Source organism: Pelodiscus sinensis, chromosome 3, assembly GCF_052426305.1.
Source record: "Pelodiscus sinensis isolate ZL-2025 chromosome 3, ASM5242630v1, whole genome shotgun sequence".
Classification (NCBI taxonomy): Eukaryota; Metazoa; Chordata; order Testudines; family Trionychidae; genus Pelodiscus; species Pelodiscus sinensis.
Window position 1 is genome coordinate 139,723,929 of NC_143054.1, and position 25,452 is coordinate 139,749,380.

The following is a 25,452-nucleotide window of genomic DNA, read 5'->3' on the forward strand; positions in this document are numbered from 1 at the left end:
ATAACCACAAGATGAACTACCGCGTAAGTCAAACTTATCACAAGCCCTTCCCCTCCTCCCGTTTCATGGTATTTAATGATGAACGCAGTTGCCCTCTTTCACATTATGCATTCATTTCAGTACTCAAAGGCAAAGCAGAGATTAAGGACGTGAATCAATCTGATTTACACCAGCATGAATCAAAAGCCAACAGAGTTACACTGGCTTCAATGAAATCAGTCAGGCCCTTGGTTTTTATCCAACAGTACTTGACACACAGCATAAAACTTTCCTGTAGGCTCTTGTTCAAGTGCACACTGTTCATCACAAGAAACATGCCCTCATTCAGCAAGTTTCTTTTACCCTCCAGGTTTTTTTAAACTAGGGCTCCAATGGATTTATCATCTGTTTCACAGCATCTCACATTGCAATTTTCACTTAAAATGGCAAACCAGATCATCAGGTGGTATAAATCAGCCTAGCTTTACTGAGGTCAGTGGACCAGATCCCCTCCCCTGCCCAGTGTAAATTGCCATAGCTCAAGTGTTAACAGATCTATATGAAGGAGCTATACTGATTTAAATCAGTTGAGAACCTGACCCACAATAGGTACAGTACTTTTATAAAGGCCTATTAGTAAAGATTATCATTAACCAGAGTAAACGGAATTATGAGAATTAAATAAAACAATAACAATGCTAAACATGTTTAATTATAAGCAGCATAAATATCAGACAAATCAAGGGGTTCAACTTTTTTTTTTCAAACCCTTCATTCTGTTATCCCACTTAGTAATTCATAGATACATAAGTGCTACAGAGAGAGAGAGAGAGAGAGAGAGCAAATAATCCATATCTGAAACAGCTCATTTTATTAATTAAGGCTCTAGGGTTGGAACTGGTTTAATACAAGTAGGTTCTTGTGCACCCCGGGAATGTCATTGAAGACACAAGGACTTATCATGCCTGTGGGTAACATCCCTACCATCAGCTTCTGTCTTTCTCTTTGTTAACCCCTTTAAACAAAAGTCATCCACTTACACATATCCCTTCTTCCAAGTGTTGTCAACAGCAAAACCCAAACACCTCCAGCTTCATATCCCCTCCCCCACATACACACACCCAGAAATCTAGGAAACTCCAAACTGCCCTGGGTGCCCTGAGAAGCAACATTTCTCCACCCACAAGCACTGAGTGCAGGGGTTTAAAACAGAAAACTGCATTAGGGAGGAGAACAAGAAAAAGCACTTGGGAAAGGCAGCAGTTAATACATGAACAAGATCTGTTTGGCAAGACTCTCTCTCCCACAGGCTGCTTGAACAGTAGCTCCAACCTTGGCCCTCCTCTTGCACTCAGGAGTGGTTCATACCCACTTCCCTCCTCCCCTGCTTCCTTACTCACTGTTTGTTGTCCTGGGTTTGTGGTAGCCAAAGGTTCTGGTGCTCCGGGCTGCCAAGGTTGCTGCAAGGGCTCTATCACCTGATGTGGAGTTAGCTTTGATTGCTGGATAGGAAAGCCAGCACCAGAATCTCTCAAACAGAGAGCTATTCACTACAGCCTCCCCTAAAGCAACTCAACACCATCTATTATCTCAGCTCTAGTACACCCACCTACAGTTTCAGCTGTGCATGAGCCACTGCTTTGTAACTGTCTCATTTCTTTAGAGAGGCATTTGTAGGACACAGGACCCTTAACAAAATCCTTGTCCAGGGACACCTCCCTCAGCAGTTAGAAACCCTTCTTACCCTTTCTCTCTCATTTAAGGCTCCCCCACCCTACTGTGCCTCACTATAGTAAAGGTTAGGAGTACCCTTCACTCCAGGCACAGGTAATGCACTCCTGTTGTCCTTCAGTTTCCCAACAGGCACCATTTTATAGCCCTCAAAGGCAGAACGTGACTGTTTATTCACCAAAATGTCCCCAAATTATCACAATTGAAATGCAAATGGTGCCTAGCCCATTCAGTCATTCCCTCTTCTTCCCCAATAAATACGGACAGGGCTCCCTGCCAGAGCTTTCAAGAGCCTGAGCTTTCAAGCAGCTCTTCTCCTATTTCACCAACAGGTGTCAATAGTGAGCAGCCATCTCTAGTGCTTCAGGCCACACAGTTCACAACAGGATTCAGATATGGGCTCAAGCCTTAGGGAATGACGTTAGGAGGAACCCAAATTTGACAGTGTTGACTGCAAGGCTTGTTGCACAGTGTGCGCTAAACAGACTTCCCTTCTCATTTATTGCAGGTATAAAAATTCAATGTCTCCTGAACAAAAAGAGGTCCAGGTTGAAACAAACGTGGATTCCTGCATCCAAGGATTACTGTGGTGGATGAGCTCAATGGGGTTCAAAAAAGAGGCTGAGTTATGTTCTAGCCTTTAGCTTAGTGTAACTCACCCATTTTATGGGAGACTCCTAGTTTGAGTTCTGCTGCCTTCTTGATAAGGACAAGGTATTGAAATAACTCTCCACCACCTCTCAGCCAAGTCATTCTGCACCTGGCCCAATTAATACATAATTATTTAATGCAAACAGAGCAGCTTCATTAGGAGAGAGCCCACACTAGCATATTCCACAGCCTACAGATTAGGGCACTCACACCAGGAGAGGGTATGATTGAACTAACAGTCTCTCTCAGCCCAGGAGAATGCTCTAACCGCAGCCTAATTGACAGAGAACCTTGCTCAGCTGTTTTGTAGAGTTAGGCAGCCTCTGAGTACACCTAATGTGACTCAGCCAGCCACATGTCAGTCTTGTTTGTGGATCACTCTGGAGCTTAGGTGGGAAATAGATGCCTAGAATGAGCTAGCAGTACACATGCCCAGAGGCAGAAACACAGGTGTCTTCAGAACTTTTCTGTAAAAGCACAAACATTTATGCAAAAATGTAGGCACCAGAAAGAGTTAGGTTCCTACTCAGTTAGGCTGTGGATGAATAGGAATTTGGAATCTAAGTCCCTTTGAGAATCCCACCCTAAGGGTACGTCTACACAGCAGCATTATTTTGAAATAACTAGTGTTATTTCAAAATAATGTCAAAATACTGTCATGCTTGAGGACTTCTTACTCCGACTCCTGTAACCATCATTGTATGAGGAGTAAGGGAAGTCGGAGAAAGAGTGCTCTATTTCAAAATAAGTGCTGTGTAGGTGCTCCTCATTTCAATTCGAAATAAGCTATGCAATTGACATTGCTCAATTTGCTTAGCTTATTGTGAGTTAAGCCCTGCTGTGTAGACACACCCGATGTCAGTGTGTGGGACAGTGCTGCCAGTGAGTGGAATAAAGATGGGGGGGGAGGTGGCATATAGGAGCAGGTGAGGGTGCAGATGCAAGGGAGGGTGCAGGAACAGGGTGAAGGTAGGTTTCTGGCCAGAGGGGAGGATACAGGTGTGGGCTGGGGATAGGGTGTCAGTGCAGGCACAAGGAAGTGTGCAGGAGCAGGTGTGGGAATATGTGTCTGGCCAGAGGGAAGGCTGCAGGAGCAGGCTGGAGGTGCGGGGTCTCGGCAGGGGATAGTGCAGAAGCAGGGTGGTGGGTCACGGTCTGGGCATGAGGGGGCAGGAGGCACTTCCTTGCTTTAGTGGCCCACGCCACTCCCAGGCATGTATCCCAGGCATGGCCTTTTGCTGCTCCCATTGGCCAGAATGTGGACATGAAAGATGAACAAATGTTACACACAGAGCTGAAAGGAGAAGGGCTCTCAAAGCTAGACCAACAATACTGCAACAGGCTATTATTCAAAGACAAATTACCAGGACTCCTCTGGTGGAGCTCATGTATCACAATTCTAACAGATTTAATCAAAATGTTTCCTTTCATTGGTCCAGCTTTTAATATTTTCCTTTCAAATAACATAAAATATAACTTTAAAACATGATTGATAAAGTTTTCATTTTTCCATCTAAAATAAAAATAGGCTGAAGTAAAAATACCTCTTTTTAAGACCTTCCCTTTTCCCTTAACTTCATCAGTATTATACATTTCTTGTGAGTAAAGGCAGAGGAACAAGCATGCATGTGTTTCTGACATGCCTTCATATACATGTATACCAATCAATTGGTAGAAATATAATTTAATGTAGAAACAAAGTAATTGCTCCATACAGCCCTGGGCTGGCATGGCAGTTTAGCTGATTAATCATTCCAAGAATGTTAACACATCTGGCGTTCTTGCCTGTGCCCACTGCCAGCAGTGAACGTCATACCAAGAGACTACTCTTCCAGCAGTGGTAATTTAAAACAAGCTGTAGATCCAAAAATTAAAAATAAAGCTAGAATCAGACAGAATGCATCGTTTTCAGAGCCTAATTGCCATCCGCTTTCAGGGCTTCTTCCAAAAAGGATTGAAATCAAGAGCAGTCTTTCCACTAGCTTCAATGAATGTTGGATCAGACCCCCAATGATTAGTTTCTATGGTTCTTCTACAGCAGCATTACGGCATAAAAGAGTTTAAAGTGGTTTTCATCACAGCTGCAGCGTTAGAAGTAAAGCTTCTAAATCTTTCTGGGCCTCTTTGTCCTAAGACCGGAAAACAAACAAACATGTCATTAGATGTGGAATGCTCCTTGTGTTGCAGTTTGATTTATCATTCTGATATGTGCTTATGCACATTTCTCTATTCTCCAAGGCATTACATAAAAATAACAAGGAGTCCTGTGGCACCTTAAACACTAACACATATATTTGGGCATAAGCTTTTGTGGGCCGGAATCTGCTTTATCAGATGCATTCCATGAGGACATGAAAGTTCAACAAATCTTACACGTGGGGTGTGTGGGCCAGAGGACTCCTTGAAACTGACTAACATGGCTACCCCTCTGATATGTACAACTAACAGCCATAGAATATACAAAACAACGAATGGCAGAACTAGTTAACTTTTCTTTTTCAGTGATCACATAAGAAAAATGGTGGGAGCGAGGGGGTGGGAGAGAACCAGGTGCCAGCCTTCTTCATTCAGTTCGGACAAAGCACTTCCACCTCACCACCATCTGGCCATGGTAGTAGTGGGGCTAACCCCACACTTTTACAGGTGCAGTTTGGATCAAAAGACATTTCGCTTTATGTTGTGTGTGGAAGTTTGTATGCTGTGAACATACAGGATCTAAGACGTCATTTCTCTGACATTTCTTTGGAACTCTACCATCCAATTATTAATAAAATGTGGCAAACATACCTAATGATTTAGAACCAGATTTTGCCTTAACCCTGATGTGTTGATAAACCCTGGCCTCATTAGCCCCAGTTCCAGGCATGGAATGGAAGTGAAAGGGCTGCATGCCTGGCAGTTCCCCCTCACCTGTACGTATTAGTGAGAAGTTGGGGAGTGATACAGGTTTGACTCCACTCTCCCTCTCCCCAAACTCTCCAGCCAGTAGAGCTGAGGCAGTGTGGGGGTAAAAGGAAGTAATCTGCTACTGCTCTAGCAGATTGCTCTCACTTGGAAATAATTTGGGAACAGGGGGAAAAAGTCTGGGCTCCTCACAGGGCAGTATATAGGTGAGCAGCTTATACGGGACTGTGCCTGAAGGCAAAACCCGACCAACAGAATTCTTTTGACGGTCATAAGTGACTAATTTTTGGCTATTAAATATAAACCATTATGCAAAGGTGGGGAGTATATACACAAAGTATCAGCACTAAAATATTAACATTCTAGTTATCGAAACATTTCTCCTGAAAATTGCTACCTGTGTGTTACTTCTCCCTGCTCGTGCGCACATCTTCCTCTCACAAAGCCAGAATCAGATCAGCTAAAGCTACATTTTGAAAAGCCTGTTCGTGAGGCACACAAAGAAGTAGGACAGGTGGGAACACCTGATTCATGCATACAAGTTCATGGTGCCCATGCACCAAAGTGTAGGCATGCACGCTTATGTGTTTTGTAGCAATAGTTCCAAAATTAGAAACCATAGTTTCTTTAACAGTCGAGACAATTCTGAAAAGGAAATTTTCTAAAAAAAAAATTCTGTAGACCAAGACAGTGAAGTAATCGCTTAACTTCAGGATCACTGCGTTATTAAATCAAAGAACTGAAACAAAATACAGAACATTTTAAAATATAGTTTATGGGTGAATAAACTCCTGCTCCTCTTTATTTTGGTTAGTTGTTTATAATGACATGGTGGAATAAAAAGAAATATTTGAAACTGATAGAAAACATATGCAAGAAATGTCAAAGCATATTAAGCTATCAGGCCAGATTAAGGCATTAATATGTTAGCTGAACAATTCTTTTGAATATGTGCTCTTACTGGCAACAATAGGCTAAACTATCCACCTAATCATTTATCAGAGCCTTGAAAGGCACATATTGTACTGCTGGTACACTCAAGCCACAATATTTTTTAGTAATAGAAAGACATATCACATTTTATCCCACACCTCTTAAATTCCATGCCACTGCACCCCATGAGAGCGTCTGGTCCAAAGCTCTTAATTCAGAGTTGGAAAACACAATCTTGGCATCAAGAGACTGCCACAATCTTCGTCTAGAGGAAGTATACATAGGCTGGCAAATTTATGACTGTTTATTCAAAGGAATTCAGAAATGATTTTCAAGGCTAACATAAGAATAAGTACACTGGCACTTTTTTCATCACTCAGAAAAACACTCCACAGTTCTATTTAATCCTAGCCTTTTTCACACTTCTCTCAGCCAAAAGCTATAAATACAGACTCAGGTTCTGTCATATCCTAGTGAATTTTGTTCAGTGTTTCAAAGATGGATTGGGTTTTCTATTCATACCACAAATTATCCCTTTTAAAAACAGGTCTCCAAAATAGTCTTGCATATTTCTCTTTTTCCAGAGGAGAAATGGAAGACTAACACACTGGGCAATCTTTTCAGAGAGTTGCAACACACTCAGGCTATGTCTAGACTGCAAGCCTCTTTCGAAAGAGGCTTTTTCGAAAGATACTTTCAAAAAAGCCTCTTTCAAAAAAGAGCATCTAGACTGCAAGTGGAACTTTCGAAAAAGCAAGCCGCTTTTTCGAAAGAGAGCACCCAGGCAGTATGGATGCTCTCTTTCGAAAAACCCCTATTTGCATTCAAGAACGTCTTTTTTCGAAAGAGCACTTTCGAAAAAAGGCGTTCTTCCTCGTGAAATTAGGTTTACCGCCGTCGAAAGAAAAGCCGCATTCTTTCGATTTAATTTCGAAAGAATGCGGCTGCAGTCTAGACACAGGTGAAGTTTTTTCGAAAAAAGACTACTTTTTTCGAAAAAAACCCTGAGTCTGGACACAGCCTCAGAGCTAAAAGTTGGGCAATCTTTCCTGCATCTGCTTCTGCTGCTAAGAAAAAATAATTAGAGAAAGAAACCAAATGGTGGCTGTTCTAAAAACTACTTGAAAGAAGAGACAGGTAATAGCATGAAGAACCTGGCTGGGACTTAAGCTAGGCCCCACCAGTAAAGACTGAAATCTTTACTATCTGAAGACTATTTGATGGCTTACATGGTTCGAGTTGTTCCATTCAGTGATACGAGAAGACACTGTAAAAAGCACAGCTATTGGGATAGTTGCTGACAGTAACAAAGAAACCATTCACTGAATAAAAACAGAGCTGTCATCTCACCCTTAGATACGGTCCCTTCAGGTGAGGGTTGTGGCACGCTAGCAGGGAAGAGAATCCTGCACTGCTGCTAATTGTAACTCTGATTTATGGAGGGAGCGCTCCGATTCCCGGGCAGTCAACCTGTATGCATTGGGGCAATGGAGAGGTACAGGGGAGGATCCCACATTGTTGTGGGAGCAGACGTGGATCACTGTCCTACATCTGGACAGCTTTTTCCCTTAAGGCAGTTTAGAAATTCGCTGGAACTCTGATCTTCCAGGGATGAACCATCATATTGATTCATTTTTAGATGGGAGGATGGGAAGGCCTTGATCTCTCCGTGGAGGATTTAGGCAGACAGGGAAAGCAATTTGTTAGCAAGAGCCCCAGTTGTTCACTCCTAGGCTGAATGCTGGCTCTAGCTGAGCAGGTAGGACTAACTGCAGTTTTCATCTTTGATTTTCTACTGAAAAACATACATTTGTTAAAGCCTTCTAATATTTTTTTTAAAATCAAATGTGAGTTGCATATGTTATGTGGACCATAATTGCCTCCCTAAAGGACATTTTAAGGTCATAAACTCATCCACTGCCTTTTTTCGCCTCTCTCTTCTCTCCCTATTCAGTGGTCTCTCTTCCATCAACTTCAGGGAATTTAGCAAGGGAGAGAGAGAGATCTGAGGGTACCCACATGGCCCCACAGTACGCTAACAACTTTATGGCAGACTTAGAACAACGTTTCCTCAGATCCCGTCCCCTTTTATCCCTCCTCTACTTACGCTACATCGATGACATCTTTATGATCTGGACCCATGGCCAAGAAACACTGGATGCATTCCACAGAGACTTTAACAACCTACACCCCACTATCAATATCAGCCTGGACCATTCAACATGAGAGATCCATTTCCTGGACACCACAGTACAAATCACCAATGGTAAATTAGATACCACTCTCTACAGAAAACCCACTGACTCATACAGGTACCTACATGCGTCCAGTTCCCATCCAGAACACACCATATGATCTATCGTCTATAGCCAAGCCCTTAGATACAACCACATCTGCTCTAATCCCAGTGACGGAGACCAGAAACTTCAGGATCTGTACCAAGCATTTATAAACCTCAGTTACCCACCCAGGGAAATAAAAAAAACAAACTGAAAGAGCCAGACGAATATTCAGAAACCATCTACTTCAAGACAGACCCAGGAAAACCAACAATAGAACACCACTTGTCATTATCTATAGCCCCCAACTTAAACCCGTCAAAACGCATTATCAATAAACTACAGCTTATACTGGAACAGGATACTACACTCCGAGAGGCTCTGGAAGACAGACCCATAGTCTCCTATAGACAACCACCTAACCTCAGGATGATTCTTACCAACAACCGCAGGACATACCACACTAATACCAACTCTGGAACTTTCCCTTGCAACAAACCCCATTGCCAGCTTTGTCCACATATTTACTCTGCTGACACCATTATTGGACATAACCATGTCAGTTACAAGATCAAGAATACATATTCCTGTTCATCCAGAAATATAATTTATGCCATCATGTGAGAACAATGTCCGTCAGCTATGTATATATGGAAAAAATTCTCAGACATTTCGCCAAAGATTTAATGCCCACAAATCAGACAGTTTCACAAACAAAAAACAGTTTCTTGTCATTTCAATGCCTGTGCATTGTCTCAACGACATCACTACATGTATATTATTTCAAAGAGACTTTAACACCAGACTACAAAGGGAAACCTCAGAACTGTCATTCATGCTTAAATTTGACACATTACGAATGGGCCTTAACAAAGATGCTTAGCTACCTTCCCCATTACAAAGATAGCTTCCCCAATTATCACCTCTTATATCATTATCTCGTAGACACTAATCTCTCTTCCTCTGTTCTAAAATCTGATTTGTCAATTTTATATGTTTCACTTTTTTTTATTGTATCCCTTTGGTATATATGGTCATGCCAATTTTCTTCCACAATTTGATCTGAGGAAGTGGGTCTGGCCCACAAAAGCTCATCATCTAATAAACCATCTTGTTAGTCTTTAAAGTGCTGCATAGTCCTGTCTTTTTTTTCTGAGGGATTAGAGAGAGAAAAAGTAAAGGGAGGCAGCTGAGAAAGGGGACGAAGAGGAAAGGAAGGATGTCGAAGAGAGGAAAGGTAGAAGAGGTTATTGGGGAAAGAGGTTTGCTAGCTCTAATCTGCATTTGTTTTGCAGCTAATTTCTGAATGTTTTTCTTTAACTGCAAATACAAATATGGGAGAAAGATAAAAATATCTTTTTTATCTTCCATCTCTCAGCTAAATAATTCCTCATGCATAAAACATACTCAACACAGCAGATATTTATTAAGCTCAACTGTGCATCACTGGGAGTCAATACACCATGGAAACATTGCCAAAATGGGTGCATCAGCCAACCAAAGCATAATTTTGTACTATTTGGTCCAAATTCTATACAGTTATCTGTCATGTATGACCTCACTGAAGTCAATGGGGCTGCAAGGTATGTTCATCAGTTCAGAATTTGGCCACCAGTTTCTAAAACTAATATTCATTTAAACAGCATATTTTGGTTTTGAGAAACAGTCTCATGACTTCTGGTTATAGCTGCCTATACAATTTCTGTATAGTCCCATGACACAGCTTCAAGTACAATACAAGAGAAACCCTATATCATACAATGGTGACCAATTAGAATAAAATCTCTTGTGGATGAACATATTTAGTTTTTTTAATCTAAATGCTGCCTGTTCCCAATTTAATAACCACAACAGAAATGTCATAAATAATAAGCATGAATATAGTAGTCATCAATTTAAATATAATTTCATAATATTGCTTTCCCCTTTGCTATTTCAATAAATTCCCACAATCACCCATTTTGCAATTTTCTACACAGTTACTGCATGTCACAAGACAGGGCATTTTTAGTCTCAGATATTTCTTATGTCTTCCCTTGGAAATGAGCCATGCTTTCTCAAGGATTCTAATCAATTCCAGCAAAATGAAAAACATGCAGTTGACTGTTCACAATGCTGCATGTTCTAATTACACTTTATAAAAAAAATTAACATAAAAAAGTCTGAAAACTCCTATTTCCCCTAGTTCTGGGATTTGAGTTGCAGAGGTGTGTCCTCTACATACAATCTGAGGTTCAATGTATATTGATAATCAGTTATGTACATTTTTATATCCTGACTGATTCATTGTCCAAACTCAAAAACCAAATTTCACCTCTTAATTTTAGCATAGTAATAAGCAGTGTATCCCAAAACTTTGACATCTGAGCCTCCCTTCAGGAAAATTGAACTAATTGCACCTCCCTTCAATTCTCCTATGTGCTGCCATTTCAATTTATATTTCTCCTGCATGCCTGTAACTAGTCCTTGGTACACCAGCTGCAGGACATGGTCCACACTTTTAAGAAAGCTGTGTTCAATGACATTTTGATTATGTTTAAACATTTAGGGTGACCATATAGCAAGTGTTCACAATCTAATTACAAGACAAGAGACAACAGGTGGATATAAATGGGGGGGGGGGGAAGCACAAGGAAACAATGAGACATTATTTGACAGTATGACAGGCAGTAGTCTCAGCACACCAGCTACCTAACTGCCATCAACTTTTTCATAGGTCTTTAAATCAGAGATTTAAGGAGGGGGTCTGAAAGAGGATAATGGGTCAGTTCTGTGGATATTCTTGGGGAGCATCTCACAAGCATGAGGGGTCAGATGGAAGAAAGCACAAAGATGCTTGCTTGAAAATTTTAACAAGTGGATGATGGAGGCTGGCATCGTGGGTCACTCAGAGGAGGGGGTTGACTTTTCATTTGAGAATGATAAATGATAGGGTGGAGATAGGCTGTGAATGGCCTTGAACTTTAAAGATGGGTAGATTATGTTTGGTATGATAGAGAAGAGAGAGCCACTGAAAGAAAGGGGTACCATGGTCCCAATGATAGGCTAGGAAAGTGATCTTTGCAGTCGCATTCTGAATGGGTATCAGTGGAGCAAGACTGTATTTGTGATGCCAGAGATAAGGATATCACAGTAATTGAGACACGATGTGAGAGCCCGGGCAAGAGTTTTTGCTGGACAGATGGATCAATCAAAAGGCCACATTTTAGAGATGCTGTACAGAAAGAATCTCCAAGGCTTAGACATAGCCTGGAAATGAGGATTTAGAAAGAGGTTCAAATCAAATGACGACTCCCAGGTTACGGGCCTGAGTGACACGTGGATTGATAGCATTGTTCACAGTGTTATATTATGCTTCTGCTTTTTTATGTAAATGTGCACATTTCTCAATAAAAGTTAGTCTGTAAAAAAAAAGAAAATATAATCAAAGAATTCCCCTGCTGAATTGACATTTTAATCACTTGAGAAGATGGATGTGATTACAGTCGGAAATGTCAGATTTCTAGCATGACTGTGACAGCATCTGAAGCCAAATGTCAGATGACAAATTTTGAGACTCTGGACAATTATGCTACAGTAACCTTTATACTGACTACATTCTTCCTCAACTGTGTCTCCTCTCCATCTTCAATCTCTGACCTCCTGATTTTCAGATCTGTTGACACTTTAGCTACTTTACTGGTATCTATTTACTATTTTCTTTCCATGAGCCTCTGTACTCTTACTACAGCCTTTTCCATCTCCACCTTAATCTTCAAACCCTGAATCATTTCAGGAGCTTTTCCATCACATTTTTTCCAATTTCAGCATTAGTCTTTCCCATATACAATAATGAGAACAATCCACAATGTTCTAATTCAGATGAAATTAGGGCTGGCATTTGGCACAAATCATCTTTCAAATCTCTATATTTGACTTTGCTTGTTTGATCACACACATTATTGCTTTTACTGCATTACTCACTGTGACCCCAATGTCTCTTTTTCTTGCACTTCCTTCCAAATCTAATCCAAAACAATTTACAAGTAAACAAGCCAAGTCAGGCAAACAACAATCCATGGCCAGAATGTTGTGATACCTTTAAAATCATGCAAAACAGAAAAAGATGAATCATGTAAGTGTTTTATTTAAACAAGTCTTTTGTTGTTAAGGGGAGCTCAATTTGACCCCACTCTTAAGCTTGTCTACACCATGGGGTGCTACATTCTATAGGGTGTGATTTCTAAAATACAGTAAGGTGCAGAGCATTAGTTGTAAATGAAGACCCTGCTGGAGTGTAAATGTTCCCTGGTGCATTTTACAGTAAACTTCCGATAATCCGGCACCTTTAGGACCCAGGGGGTGCCAGATTATCAAATACAGGCAGTCCCCGAGTTACGCGGATCCGACTTACGTCGGATCCGCAGTTACGAACGGGGCACTTCCTCTCCCTGGTCTCGAGCAGACCAGGGAGAGGAAGCAAAGCGGCGGCGGAACGCGCGGCCAGCTGACAGCCCAGACGCGTCTGGGCTGTCAGCTGGCCGCGCGCTCCGCTCTGCCCCCCCCCCCATCTGCAGACCAGGGGGAGGGGGAGCAGTGCGGAGCAGAGCAGAGCGGCGGAACGCGCAGCCAGCTGACAGCCCAGACGCTTCTGGGCTGTCAGCTGGCCGCGCGTTCTGCCGCTCTGCTCTGCTCTGCTCTGCTCCGCTCTGCTCTGCTCCCCCTCCCCCTGGTCTGCAGACCAGGGGGAGGGGGAGCAGAGCGGAGCACGCAGCCAGCTGACAGCCCAGAGGCGTCTGGGCTGTCAGCTGGCCGCGCGTTCCGCCGCTCTGCTGTGCTCCGCTCTGCTCCCCCTCCCCCTGATCTGCAGGGTCGGGGGGGGGGGGGGAGCAGAGCGGAGCACGAGGCCAGCTGACAGCCCAGATGCGTCTGGGCTGTCAGCTGGCCGCGCGTTCTGCCGCTCTGCTCTGCTCCGCTCTGCTCCCCCTCCCCCTGGTCTGCAAACCATGTGGGGGGGGGGAAGCAGAGCGGAGCACGAGGCCAGCTGACAGCCCAGATGCGTCTGGGCTGTCAGCTGGCCGCGCGTTCTGCCGCTCTGCTCTGCTCCGCTCTGCTCCCCCTCCCCCTGGTCTGCAAACCATGGGGGGGGGGGAAGCAGAGCGGAGCACGAGGCCAGCTGACAGCCCAGATGCGTCTGGGCTGTCAGCTGGCCGCGCGTTCTGCCGCTCTGCTCTGCTCCGCTCTGCTCCCCCTCCCCCTGGTCTGCAAACCATGGGGGGGGGGGGGAAAGCAGAGCGGAGCACGCGACCAGCTGACAGCCCAGACGCGTCTGGGCTGTCAGCTGGCCGCGGGTTCCGCCGCTCTGCTCTACTCTGCTCCCCCTCCCCCTGGTCTGCAGACCTGGGGGACGGGGAGCAGAGCAGAGCAAAGCCGCGGAGCCCGAGGGCAGCAGGATAGCCACGGCGCGTCTGGGCTGTCCCGCTGCCCGCATGTTCCGCCGCTTTGCTCCCCGTCCCCCTGGTCTGCAGACCAGGGGGACGGGGAGCAAAGCAGAGCAAAGCCACGGAGCCCGAGGGCAGCAGGATAGCCACGGCGCGTCTGGGCTGTCCCGCTGCCCCCGTGCTCCGCAGCTTTGCTCCGGACGCCTGTGGTACAGCAGCTGGGGCGCTGCCGGTTGGTCCCGTAGCGCCGCTCTGGGCGCCACTGGACCAACCCAGCAGCACCCCAGCTGCTCTGCCCCAGGTGTCCCCTAGTCAGCAGCTGCTGAAAATGACCAGTGGCTGACTACAGGAAGCCCCTGCCCCGGGCTTCCTGGAATCAGCCGCTGATCAGTTTCAGCAGCAGCTGACTTGGGGATGCCTGGGGTTCTTAAGTTGAATCTGTATGTAAGTCAGAACTGGCGTCCAGATTCAGCCACTGTTGAAACTGATCAGTTTCAGCAGCGGCTGAATCTGGACGCCAGTTCCGACTTACATACAGATTCAACTTAAGAACAAACCTACAGTCCCTATCTTGTACGTAACCCGGGGACTGCCTGTATGTCAGACTATAGGAAGGGGGGGCTATGAGGGGTCTGGGGTGCAGTGGGGGGAATGCGCCCCTCGGCGCTGCGGGACCAACCCGGCAGCACCCCAGCTGCTCTGCCCCAGACTTCCCCAAGTCAGCCGCTGCTGAAACTGACCAGCGGCTGACTCCAGGAAGCCCGGGGCACAACACGCTCTGCCCCGAGCTTCCCGGAGTCAGCTGCTGGTCAGTTTCAGCAGTGGCTGAATCGGGAAAGCCAGGGGCAGAGCAGGTCCAATGGTTGCCGGACCATCAGGAGTGCCGGACCATTGGATGCCGGACCACTGGAGTTTTACTGTAATATAGTGCTGTTTGCTTCAAGCTCTCTTCAATCGGTTTTCACATATACCTTGAAAAGAACAGATCTTTTCAGCTTGCTATATTTGAGGGATCTTGTGTCCACCATAATCTTCTGGAATCTGTCTGTTCTACATTTTTATTGTGATACCTTTTTATTGTGTAATATTGAAAGTGATTTCCTGTACTTTTCCACCCAGAGCTCATTGCAACAGCATGAGGATAACACTAAGGTGACCATGGGGGCAAAACGTAGACCCATTCAACACATCTAATGTGGACATACTGCTAAACTGTCATTGCTTAAACCAGTTCAGTTACAAACTGTTCCCCTAAAACACTGGCCTTGATTCTTTTACAACATAATTCTGTATACTGCTAATTAAAAATGGAACCTCTTCACTTTAGTTAAAAAAAAAGGATAAACTCAGGGAATATCTTACCATTAACTAAATAATGAGATGCTGCTAAGAAGATTAATAATATTCATATTTGTACCGTGCTTAAGTAATTACTTATATTATTACAATATACCCTAACTTCAGCTGATACTAAGGCCCTCCCAGAAGCTGTTCTTGGTGCAGCAAGCAATGGTTTTTCTTCTGATAAGAAACATTTAACTTAGTTGTCAAACAAACTAAAGGTCTTCTTTAACTTCAAAAACAGAATGGGGTATGGCCATTTTCTCACAGAAAAAGCTTCTGTTATGCTCACAGCTTTGATTTTGTGACACTTTAGGACATTAAAGGCATCTTCAGTGGAAGATGTGTAATTGTGGAACTTGCTCCTATAGGAGATTAGAGTACATACATGAATCGTACTGCCATGACCTGGTCTACATTGGAGAAATTAAACCAGTTAAAGTCTGTAGTATTGTTAGAGACTTTACAAAGATCCCCACTTTACAAAGATCCCCACACAAAAGCACTCCAAATGATCAACAAAAGATCTAATAGAACAAACTTTCTTCAGCAGATGTAACTGGGTAATGTTCATCTGGTTCAGACTGAACTAATTTAATAGCAGTGTGGCTGAAGACATGTTGAAGCTTGTCCTCCTCCTGGTACAGACCCACAATGCACTAGTGCTCTTGCAGAATCACCAAGCTCCAGAGTGCATTGCTTTTAGAAGCAGAACTAGAAATCCAGCATCCAGCGTCACTGACAGTGAAATTATTTAGGGCAGAGCAAATGTGGACGTGGAGCAAAACTTTTCAGCATGTCAGGCCAGATGCCTTTTTCTGCAGCCCCATTAGGACAGCAGCAACCATGAGCTAAGGAGCAGAAAGTCATAGTTCCCTGTAGGGTGCATGCCTGCCCATCTCCTTTGCAGAGCCACACAGCAGCACTCACTATCCATCTAGAAGGTGAGTGGCGTGGCGGGAGACTACTCTGGGCTGGGGCCAGCTGAGGCCTCGTGGTGAGGGGCTGCTCCAGCAGCTGGGTGGGGCCTCATGGCAGGTCAGGAGCTGCTTCGGTGGCTGGGTCCTGCTCAGGGGCCTGCTGCGGCCACCTGGCAGGGGCTGAAGCCTGCTCCGGCAGTCGGAGACCAGGGCTTATCCTGGCCACATGGTAGGGAGGCCGGGGCCTGCCCCAGTGCCTGGGGCTGCATGGCAGGGAGCTGTTCTGGTAGCCAAGGCTGCTCCTGGAGCCAGCTCCAGCCCTTACCCAGGGCTGGAGCTTTGGCCAGGGTTGCAAAGTGACTTCCCGACTGCTCCCTGGACTAGCCATGTGGCGGCTGCTGTGGTGCGGCCGCTCCAGGGACTGGGGCCTCCTGTATCTCTCTTCCCTCCCCCCGCCAAGTTCTCTTTTGCCCCTCAGAGCTACCTGCCCCTACCTTCTGTTCCCCCCCACACACACTCCACACATGGCACTGCCCCACCCCCAGCACCTCACTCCCTGCAAACCCTGGGCACTGGCAAAAGCTTCCCTCTGCCCCGCAGAGCTGCCCACGGAGCAGTCCCTGCCCTGCACACAGGCTGCCCATGGAGCAACGCTCCCTGGGGAAGGGCTTGTCTCATCTTGTCCCCACAAGGTGGGGGGGGGGGCGCTACCTGTCAGAGTCTCTTGGGAAGTTGCACCACTAGTGGGTGCCACACATCTGAACAAGTGCACATGACCTCATTGTTGGCGCATAAGACAAAACTCACTCTGCTTGTTGATGGAAAAACTTAGTGGGAAACACTGCTCACAGTCCATCTTAACTGCACCAAAACTTTGTAATATCGGGCTGTTAGGAATACACTCCTGTCCTACCAGTTCCCCACCACCACCGGATAAAGAAACAAATCTTAAGATGTTTAAAGAAAACTTGATAGCCTTCTGTGTGGCAAGGAATCACTTAACAGTTGTGATTATGAAATCTACACTTCCTTATTGTTTTGCTCTTAAGGTCCTCCCTTCTCTATTGTCTATCTGTATGATTTCTGTCTGATTTGTTGATTGTTTCTCTCTGTTATATAATTAATTTTGCAAGATTTCAATCAACCATGGTGGTGAGGTACAACTGACTAAAGAATTGTTTCGTAATGGGGTAGGATCGGTGGAAAAATACTGTTTTGTCGCACTTTAAACAATTAAAAGGAAGCGCTTCAGAACTATACTCCATAACACAGTTCACGAGATCAGAGCTGTCCAACCTTAACAGCCTGCCAGCTACATCATGCAGAAACTGGAGGAACCCCAGATGACCTGATCCAGAGTGGCTACCAAGAAAAGTTCATCTGCCTTATTCGGAGTGATGAGCATTGTATGAATAGTGTGTGTACTGTATGAATAGTATGTGTATCCTGCTTATTATGGTGTAAGGCTCTTTCAGTGGCATAAGCCCCGCAAACCCCTGGAAGATTAGATCTGAGCCCAGGGAACTGGACAACGGCAGAGGCCTAGGAACTGGGGGGGAATGGGACTGTCTAAATTAATCATGGTATGCCTTGAGCCCACAGAAGGGTAAAGGTGGGGGACCCCAGAGCATGCAGGTAAGAAGCATGGGTAATGTGGACACACTAAACAGTTTAAACTTAAGATGGTTTAATAAACTAGATAAATTACAAATGGGTCAACTCTCCAGAATACACCAGATGAGTAAACTTTAGGAAGCTTCCCAAACAACCTTTTTGCAAGATATTTCACATAGATGGACTCAACCATTGTAATACGCTGGCTGAAAAAGAAAGGAGGAGGGCTCATCTTAAAGAGGTAAAGGGATGTAGCTTTATTGCCGTGGTGTACTGGGACACAGCAGTGTCAAAGAGAGGACAAGAATCACAACAGACACTTGTCACTTTTGGTACTCACATCATTGGTAACTGGTAACACTGACGATGCAAAATCACAGTATTTCAGTGCATTGCTTCTATGGCCAAGATCTTTGTAACACTGAAAGAAAATAATATGCATAAAAATTAACCAGGCCCTCTAGAATACCAACATCTGTGAATTATTTTTAAGGTAAATTGTTTTAGTTACCTTTGCCAAATACACATAATTGTACTTGGAATATCCAGGATGCATTTCTTCAACCTGCATAATGAAATACAGGAAACAACAGAGACATAAATATAATATGATGAGACTAATGTGGTCAACATAAAATTTCCAGTGAAACACAAAGCTTGCTTAAAGATTTAGACTGGTTCCCTGCTATCTGAATACCTCATACCTACGCTCCAGAATCCTTTTAATGCAGTTCAAAAATGTAGACATGGAAAATTCTTATGGTTATGCACAAAAGCTGGAAAATTAGTTTTTGAGACTTTCGTTGAACCCTGGAACTCTCAAACTCTTGTAACAGGATCAAGACAATGAATCACCTCAGATACAAAATCAACAATGTTCCCCCATTTATACCAAGTGGAAGATAATAATAACAAAAAAGTAATATTTTACTCCCTGGTCAAATAACCAAGTGACTATTGCTCACTGTAGGCAACTGTGCAAGAACTAAACCCAGTTGCTTCATACATTTTTTCATCCTTCCCCTTTTCTCCTTTGCTCCTTTTATCTCTGCGTCCACCCTCCTCTTCATCCTGTCCTCTGGAAATGTTTAAATATTCAAGATGTGTTTAAACATATTTGGAAGCATCTGATTTGTCTCCCTTTGCTCTTCCCTAATATTAACTTTGTCTGGACAGACTCCTCTGATGACCTGCAGAGTTTGATACATGTACTGAAAAACGTATTTCAGCAGACACCACAGCAATTACCCCTTTTTGAACATTGAAGAAATGTGCAAATCTTAATGATGACTAAGCACTTTACAAAACATTTGGTAACCAAGAGGCAGTGTCAGTCAAATAGCACATTGTAGTTATTAAGCATTTCAGCGGAATTGATGACTACTGCTACTTCTTAGCCCAAAACAATCACTGGAATTGGTGACACTGCATATTACCAGACAATGAAAAAAATGCACAAAAATGTATCATCAGGCTTAGACAGGAGCAGGAAATCATTTAAAACTACAATTACTTTACAGGACTGGAGTCTGAGCCAAAGTCCACTGATGTTAGTGGGAGTTTTTCCACTGACTTAGTGGAAAGTGACCCTTAAACAGAATAAACACTTGTTCACTAAGGCGGCTGTAGTATAGATGCAGATATGCATTGTCCAACAATACAGGAATTTTTGTTTGTTTAATTTTTAAACAAATTAGGGACATGAAAAAAAGCAAGTTTGATATTGAGGAAAAATGTGTTTGTCCAATGAATCTGAAAAATGGTTCAAGAAGGAAACATATTTACGAAAATGTATTCTTTTGAATGTGTTAAATGGCTTATCCTCATCAGCAACAGAAACAGCAATGACAGGTAAAAGTTGCCCAATGGCAGCTTTAACTTGTGCACACAGTTTTCTTAAAATTGTGAATTCAAAGACAAATGCATGGGAACGTGCTCCTATGTGATGAAGCCATTCATTTTGCTTTATTTTACGTGCTCTTTAATATTTACCCATCTTCCACACACAAGGAAGGCTGTCCCACTGAAAGCTAGAGAATGTAAAGTTTAGATTAAAAAGAGGAAACTGCTACAGTGTCATCGTTTCCCATTGAAATTGCATAAAAATCATTCTCTCTTATGCAAGTCCCTTAAAAATGAGCTTAACTTAAGAATTGTTCGCTAAGGTTACTTTTGTCTCAAAGGCATCTGTAGTTCTGATGTTAAATCTGATAGCAACTAACCTGGGAGGTTACTGAAATTATTAGAAAGAGAAAAAACAAATGAGTAGTGTTACTCCCTCTACACCCTACCAACTTAAAAAACTTCAGGGGGTAGCCGAATTAGTCTGTGATAAACTTAAAAAACAACAAATGATCTGGTAGCACTTTATAGACTAACAAAGTTATTACAGATACATGTGATGGAACCTGGAATTTAGATCTGCTGATTTGTTCAGCTGATCTCTTTCAAACAGTCACACAGAGTATTTAGTAAATAGATACTCAGGAAAACTATTGGATAGGATCTACCTTAAGGAAATTCTGCAAAGCTTCTTGTACTGTTGAAGTTGGTGGAGTCCCAAAAAGAGTAGCAGCTACTTTCTTTTCAATCCAAGACAACTGTGCTACCTATAATAAAATCAGAGAGGAAAAATACACTTAAAGCTCACTTTTCAGTTGTAGAGCAAAATATTGCCTTGTATTACGGCATATGTATACAATTCAGTGTGCAAAGAAACACCAGAGGTCTTTAATAGAATATTAAATAGAATATTTTTGCTTCACTGTCTCAAAGAGTCATCTTTTATACAAGCATTGAATATTTGATGTCATTTAAAGGATTTTTTAATAAATCCCTTTTTACTTTAAGAATACAATGTACACCTCATGAGAAATTCAGTGCAAAATACTGATTGAACTAATATAGGATTATCACTGGATAAGAAGATTAAAGTTCAGGCCAAATATAAACCCATATTAGCTTTTAAAATGCCAGATCTGAAATAAATAGTAATGCTCTTCTAAGACAGATTCATCTTTTGAGCAGAGGTGTGACACAGATCTCTCTACGCAGGTGCCCAGTTATCTTCTTGAATTCTTCCAACGGCATGTACCAAGAAGCCTCTCATTTCCCAGGAATCCAGGCTGGTGTAAAGGAACCTCCTGGAGTTTTCTTTACTCTGTGCTGCCATTGTCACTCTATACACTGTATACTAGGGCTACGCAACATGCGTCCCACGGTGCAATTTACATGGAGCTCAACACATGGCCCATGAGTGGGAGCCAAAACAAGAAAGTAGTCAATATAATGGTCTTCTCTTGATATGCATGTTAGTAATTAAACTCCTGGACTGCCATTGCTCATTAAAAGTGCTGTCATCTGGCTGGAAAGCGGGTAAATATTGCATTTTATTAATATCAGCAGAACTGACTTAAATGGGGCCTGCGTGTTGTGCAGTTTTGCCTTACTCTTTCTATTCATGCCTGTCAGTGTGAAAGAAGCTAGTTGCATATATTTGCATATATATATTTGCACGTACAGGCAGTCCCCGAGTTACGCGGATCCGACTTATGTCGGATCCGCAGTTACGAACGGGGCCTTTCCTCTCCCTGGTCTCCAGCAGACCAGGGAGAGGAAGCAAAGCGGCGGAACACGGGGGCAGCGGACAGGGCTGTCCGCTGCCCACGCGCTCCGTGGCTTGGCTCTGCTTTGCCCCCCCCCCGTCCCCCTGGTCTGCAGACCAGGGGGACGGGGGGGGGGGGGGGGCAAAGCAGAGCCAAGCCGCGGAGCACATGGCTCTGGCTCTGCTTTGCTCTGCTTTGCTCTGCTTTGCCCCCCGTAGCCCTGGTCTGCAGGGGGGGCAAAGCAGAGCAAAGCAGAGCCAAGCCGCGGAGCACGCAATCAGCTGACAGCCCAGAAGCTCCGCGGCTTGGCTCTCCTTTGCTCTGCTTTGCCCCCCCGTCAGACCAGGGCTACGGGGGGCAAAGCAGAGCAAAGCAGAGCCAAGCCGCGGAGCGCGCGGTCAGCTGACAGCCCAGATGCGTCTGGGCTGTCAGCTGGCCGCGTGCTCCGCGGTTTGGCTCTGCTTTGCCCCCCCCCCCCCCGTCCCCCTGGTCTGCAGACAGGGGGGGGGGGGGGGGCAAAGCAGAGCCAAGCCGCGGAGCACATGGGCAGCGGACAGCCCAGACGCGTCTGGGCTGTCCGCTGCCCGCGTGTTCCGCCGCTTTGCTGCCCGTCCCCCTGGTCTGCAGACCAGGGAGAGGGGGAGCAAAGCAGAGCAAAGCCACGGAGCCCAAGGGCAGCAGGACAGCCACGGCACGTCTGGGCTGTCCCGCTGCCCCCGTGCTCCGCGGCTTTGCTCCGGACACCTGTGGTACAGCAGCTGGGGCGCTGCCAGTTGGTCCTGTAGCGCCGCTCTGGGCGCTACTGGATCAACCGGGCAGCACCCCAGCTGCTCTGCCCCAGGCGTCCTGATTCAGCCGCTGCTGAAACTGACCAGCAGTGGCTGACTACAGGAAGCCCCTGCCCCAGGCTTCCTGGAATCAGCCGCTGATCAGTTTCAGCAGCAGCTGACTTGGGGATGCCTGGGGTTCTTAAGTTGAATCTGTATGTAAGTCAGAACTGGCGTCCAGATTCAGCCGCTGTTGAAACTGATCAGTTTCAGCAGCGTCTGAATCTGGACGCCAGTTCCGACTTACATACAGATTCAACTTAAGAACAAACCTACAGTCCCTATCTTGTACGTAACCCGGGGACTGCCTGTATATGCAACCTCAATTAAGTTGCGGCCCTCAGCATGTACTGTGAGAATCATTGTGGCCCCTGGGGCTTCCAAATCTCAGGAGCCCTGCTATATACCATTTTTCCCTGCATATATCTAGGCATACACCTGAAGTCACAAGAAGGGATTCTTGAGGCTGAGTGGGTTACTGCCATAATATTTTTAGTTCCACCTCCTATGAAACAGAAACGCCAAATCCCTATATCAAAGGAAGAACAGCACAGAGATGACAACACAGGGATGGAGAAATTTCTCAAATGGGAGGCCATTTCACTGAGTGGAGAAACTACCAATTTCCCTCCAGCTGATGTTTGGAAGAGATGCAGTGCTTCTAGAGAGGGAAATGCTTCTCCTGGACAGAAATACTTTAACCATATCCCTGATACTTCCTGACTCTGATTAAAAACTGACAAGGCATATGTCCAAGTAGTTGGCAACTATGACTTCTTGGCAACTGTTGGCATGACCCACATAGAGGGGCCAGAGAAGAAGGCATGCAGCAAAGAACGCAGAAATGTTAAGAGCATGTGAGAACCAGGAGCTGAAAAATGTGGTGAGAGGCAGCCTGATCTCAGCTTAGAGAGAGCGTTGCTTTGTAACCCAAGACTCGGGACTGTCTGTTCTGCCACAGTACTGATGGCTGGTGGTAAATGAGATGGGGAGATGGAAAACTTCAGAACTTTCGAACCCTTGTTTCATTGCTCCTCAGCTCTCTTCTGCTGCAGTCAGCCACTATCCACCAGATTTTGAAAGCTGACAGCTTTCCATTAAAGAAAAGAATCTATCCCAGATTAATCATGGTAATTCAGGTTAAGCCTCTCTGGTCTGACAACATGTGGTCCGGCATGATTTTAAGTTAGCTGGTTGTCTACTTATTGCGGGTGTGAACAAGTTTCCTGCGGTCCTGTAAAGTTTGTTTACAGCCACCAATCCTGGCTCTCAGTGTTCTGTGCTGTTATTTAGCTTTAAATTACTCCTAAATGTCTTCTAAGAGCTCAGCAAGCAGTGGAAGTGTTGGTCATGCCGCTAAGCATAAGCATCTTTTTATCCTTCATCCTATTTCCTAGTACCGATACAGTAAAACTGTGTAACAATGCTAACACTCCATTATGAAGAGAGCTGATAAGCTTTGGCTAGGAAAAGGCTTATATGGAGTGTATCAGTACAGTCTTACATTATTAAGCAGCATTGCAAGCCCTATTCCATTTATTTGCTTCAGTGAACTAAAAATAAAGAAAAACCCACTCACTACAATATTGACCCCCTGTGGTTCAGCAGGTTCCAAAGGTGCCAGACTACAGAGTTTCAATCTGTATGTACAGCTGTATGTTGGTTTTTTTTTCATTTTTATGGGAAATGAATTTTAAAATATTTATTACAAATTGTTATACAAAACACACCATTGCCAAGTATTAATACAGCCAGCACACTGTAGCAAAGGGTAGACAGATTTTTCTTGTCTGGCCTCAATTGCTTTGGCCACATTCAAGTAGCACTGCATGGAGACAAAGCAACCTGGTCCAGCTTCACTGTTCTTCTGGAATACTTGAGGAATACTCATTTGCTAGATGTTGTCAGTTTGTCTTTCCCTTGAAACCACTACAATACAATTCTGCGGATAAATAACATGAAGAAGTAACTGTGGTATTTTCATTATCTTCTTCAAATCTCTTCCTAATGCCTCTTTCAAAATCTTGGTTTGCAAAGAAATACTCTTTGACAAGCTCACTATTCCTTCTTCATTAAAACAACAGGGGTTTCACCCCCTACGTTGCGTAGTGCCAATAACGTGCTACAGGTTGCACCTCTAAAATCTGGGATTCTCTGGTCCGGCAACATCGGTGATCCGGCATGACCACAGATGTTCCAGGATCAGAGAGTCCTGTTGTGCTGCAAGAGGGCGGGGGCCTGGGAGCTGGTTAGTCTGTGAGGGGGAAGCCAGGAGCCAGTGTGCAGCTCAGCTGGGCTGCGGGGGTGGAAAGCCAGGAAGCCCGGTGGAGGGGGTGTGCATGGCGGGGCGGGGAGGGGAGTGGCAGCAGGGGGCCTGAAATGACCTCCCCGGTCCAGAAAAATCCCTCATCCGGGACCAATCAGGTCCCGAGGGCGCCGGACGAGGACGATCCAACCTGTACTAAGTGCAGCATATGAGTTAAAACATAGAAGTGCATTGTGAGGAGCAATCATTTTATCTACACACTTGCTTACACTTCCTCTTCTTACCTGAGGAAATGTAAGCAAGTGTGTAGATAAAATGATTCCTCCTCACAACGCACATTTCATCTGCTCTTAGTTTTCTAAACCCTATTGAGCTGGACAGGAAGGCTGCAGCAGAGTTTATAAAAATATATTCCTTTCTTCAGGCAATCCACCGCTGCAATGCTCTATGCTCTCTTAGGGTATGTCTAGACTACATGGCTCTGTTGCCAGAGCCATGTAGATTAGTCTACTAGACATACCCAAATGAAGTGGTGATTTAAATAATCACCGCTTCATTTAAATTAAAATGGCTGCCGTGCTGTGCCAATCAGCTTTTTGTCGGCTCAGCGCGCTAGTCTGGATGCTCCGCGGTCGACATCAAAGGCATTTGTCGACCACCCCATTATGCCTCATGGGATGAGGTTTACTGGAGAGGTCGACAAATGCCTTTGATGTTGACGGCGAGTGTCCAGACTAGTGCGCTGAGCTGACAAACAGCTGATCGGCTCAGCGTGGCAGCCATTTTAATTTAAATGAAGCGGCGATTATTTAAATCACCGCTTCATTTGGGTATGTCTAGTAAACTAATCTATATGGCTCTGGCAACAGAGCCATGTAGTCTAGACATACCCTTAGATTGGGAAAAAGGTTTTTCTGTTATGTTTAGGTTCATCGGATCCAGATGCAGGGAGCCCATTAGTAGGGTATGAGAGAAAAAAGAA

General features: G+C 44.6%; 1 protein-coding gene across 4 annotated transcripts in view; it reads right to left on the reverse strand.

Moving 5' to 3' along the window:
* RMDN2 (regulator of microtubule dynamics 2) overlaps nt 1-25,452 on the reverse strand; it is a 90,847-nt gene that overhangs the window by 27,703 nt on the left and 37,692 nt on the right. For 2 of the 4 annotated variants that reach the window (XM_075924966.2, XM_006131305.5), the window contains exons 8-11: nt 20,283-20,381; nt 18,284-18,337; nt 18,113-18,193; nt 3,846-4,490 (exon numbers count right to left, since the gene is read on the reverse strand). In XM_075924966.2, coding sequence (XP_075781081.2) covers nt 4,437-4,490; nt 18,113-18,193; nt 18,284-18,337; nt 20,283-20,381 — 288 coding nt within the window. In that variant the 3' untranslated portion in view covers nt 3,846-4,436. Of the gene's footprint in view, nt 1-3,845; nt 4,491-12,440; nt 12,556-18,112; nt 18,194-18,283; nt 18,338-20,282; nt 20,382-25,452 lie in introns of those variants that run through there. The other 2 variants (XR_012902853.2, XM_075924967.2) reach the window with 2 other exon arrangements.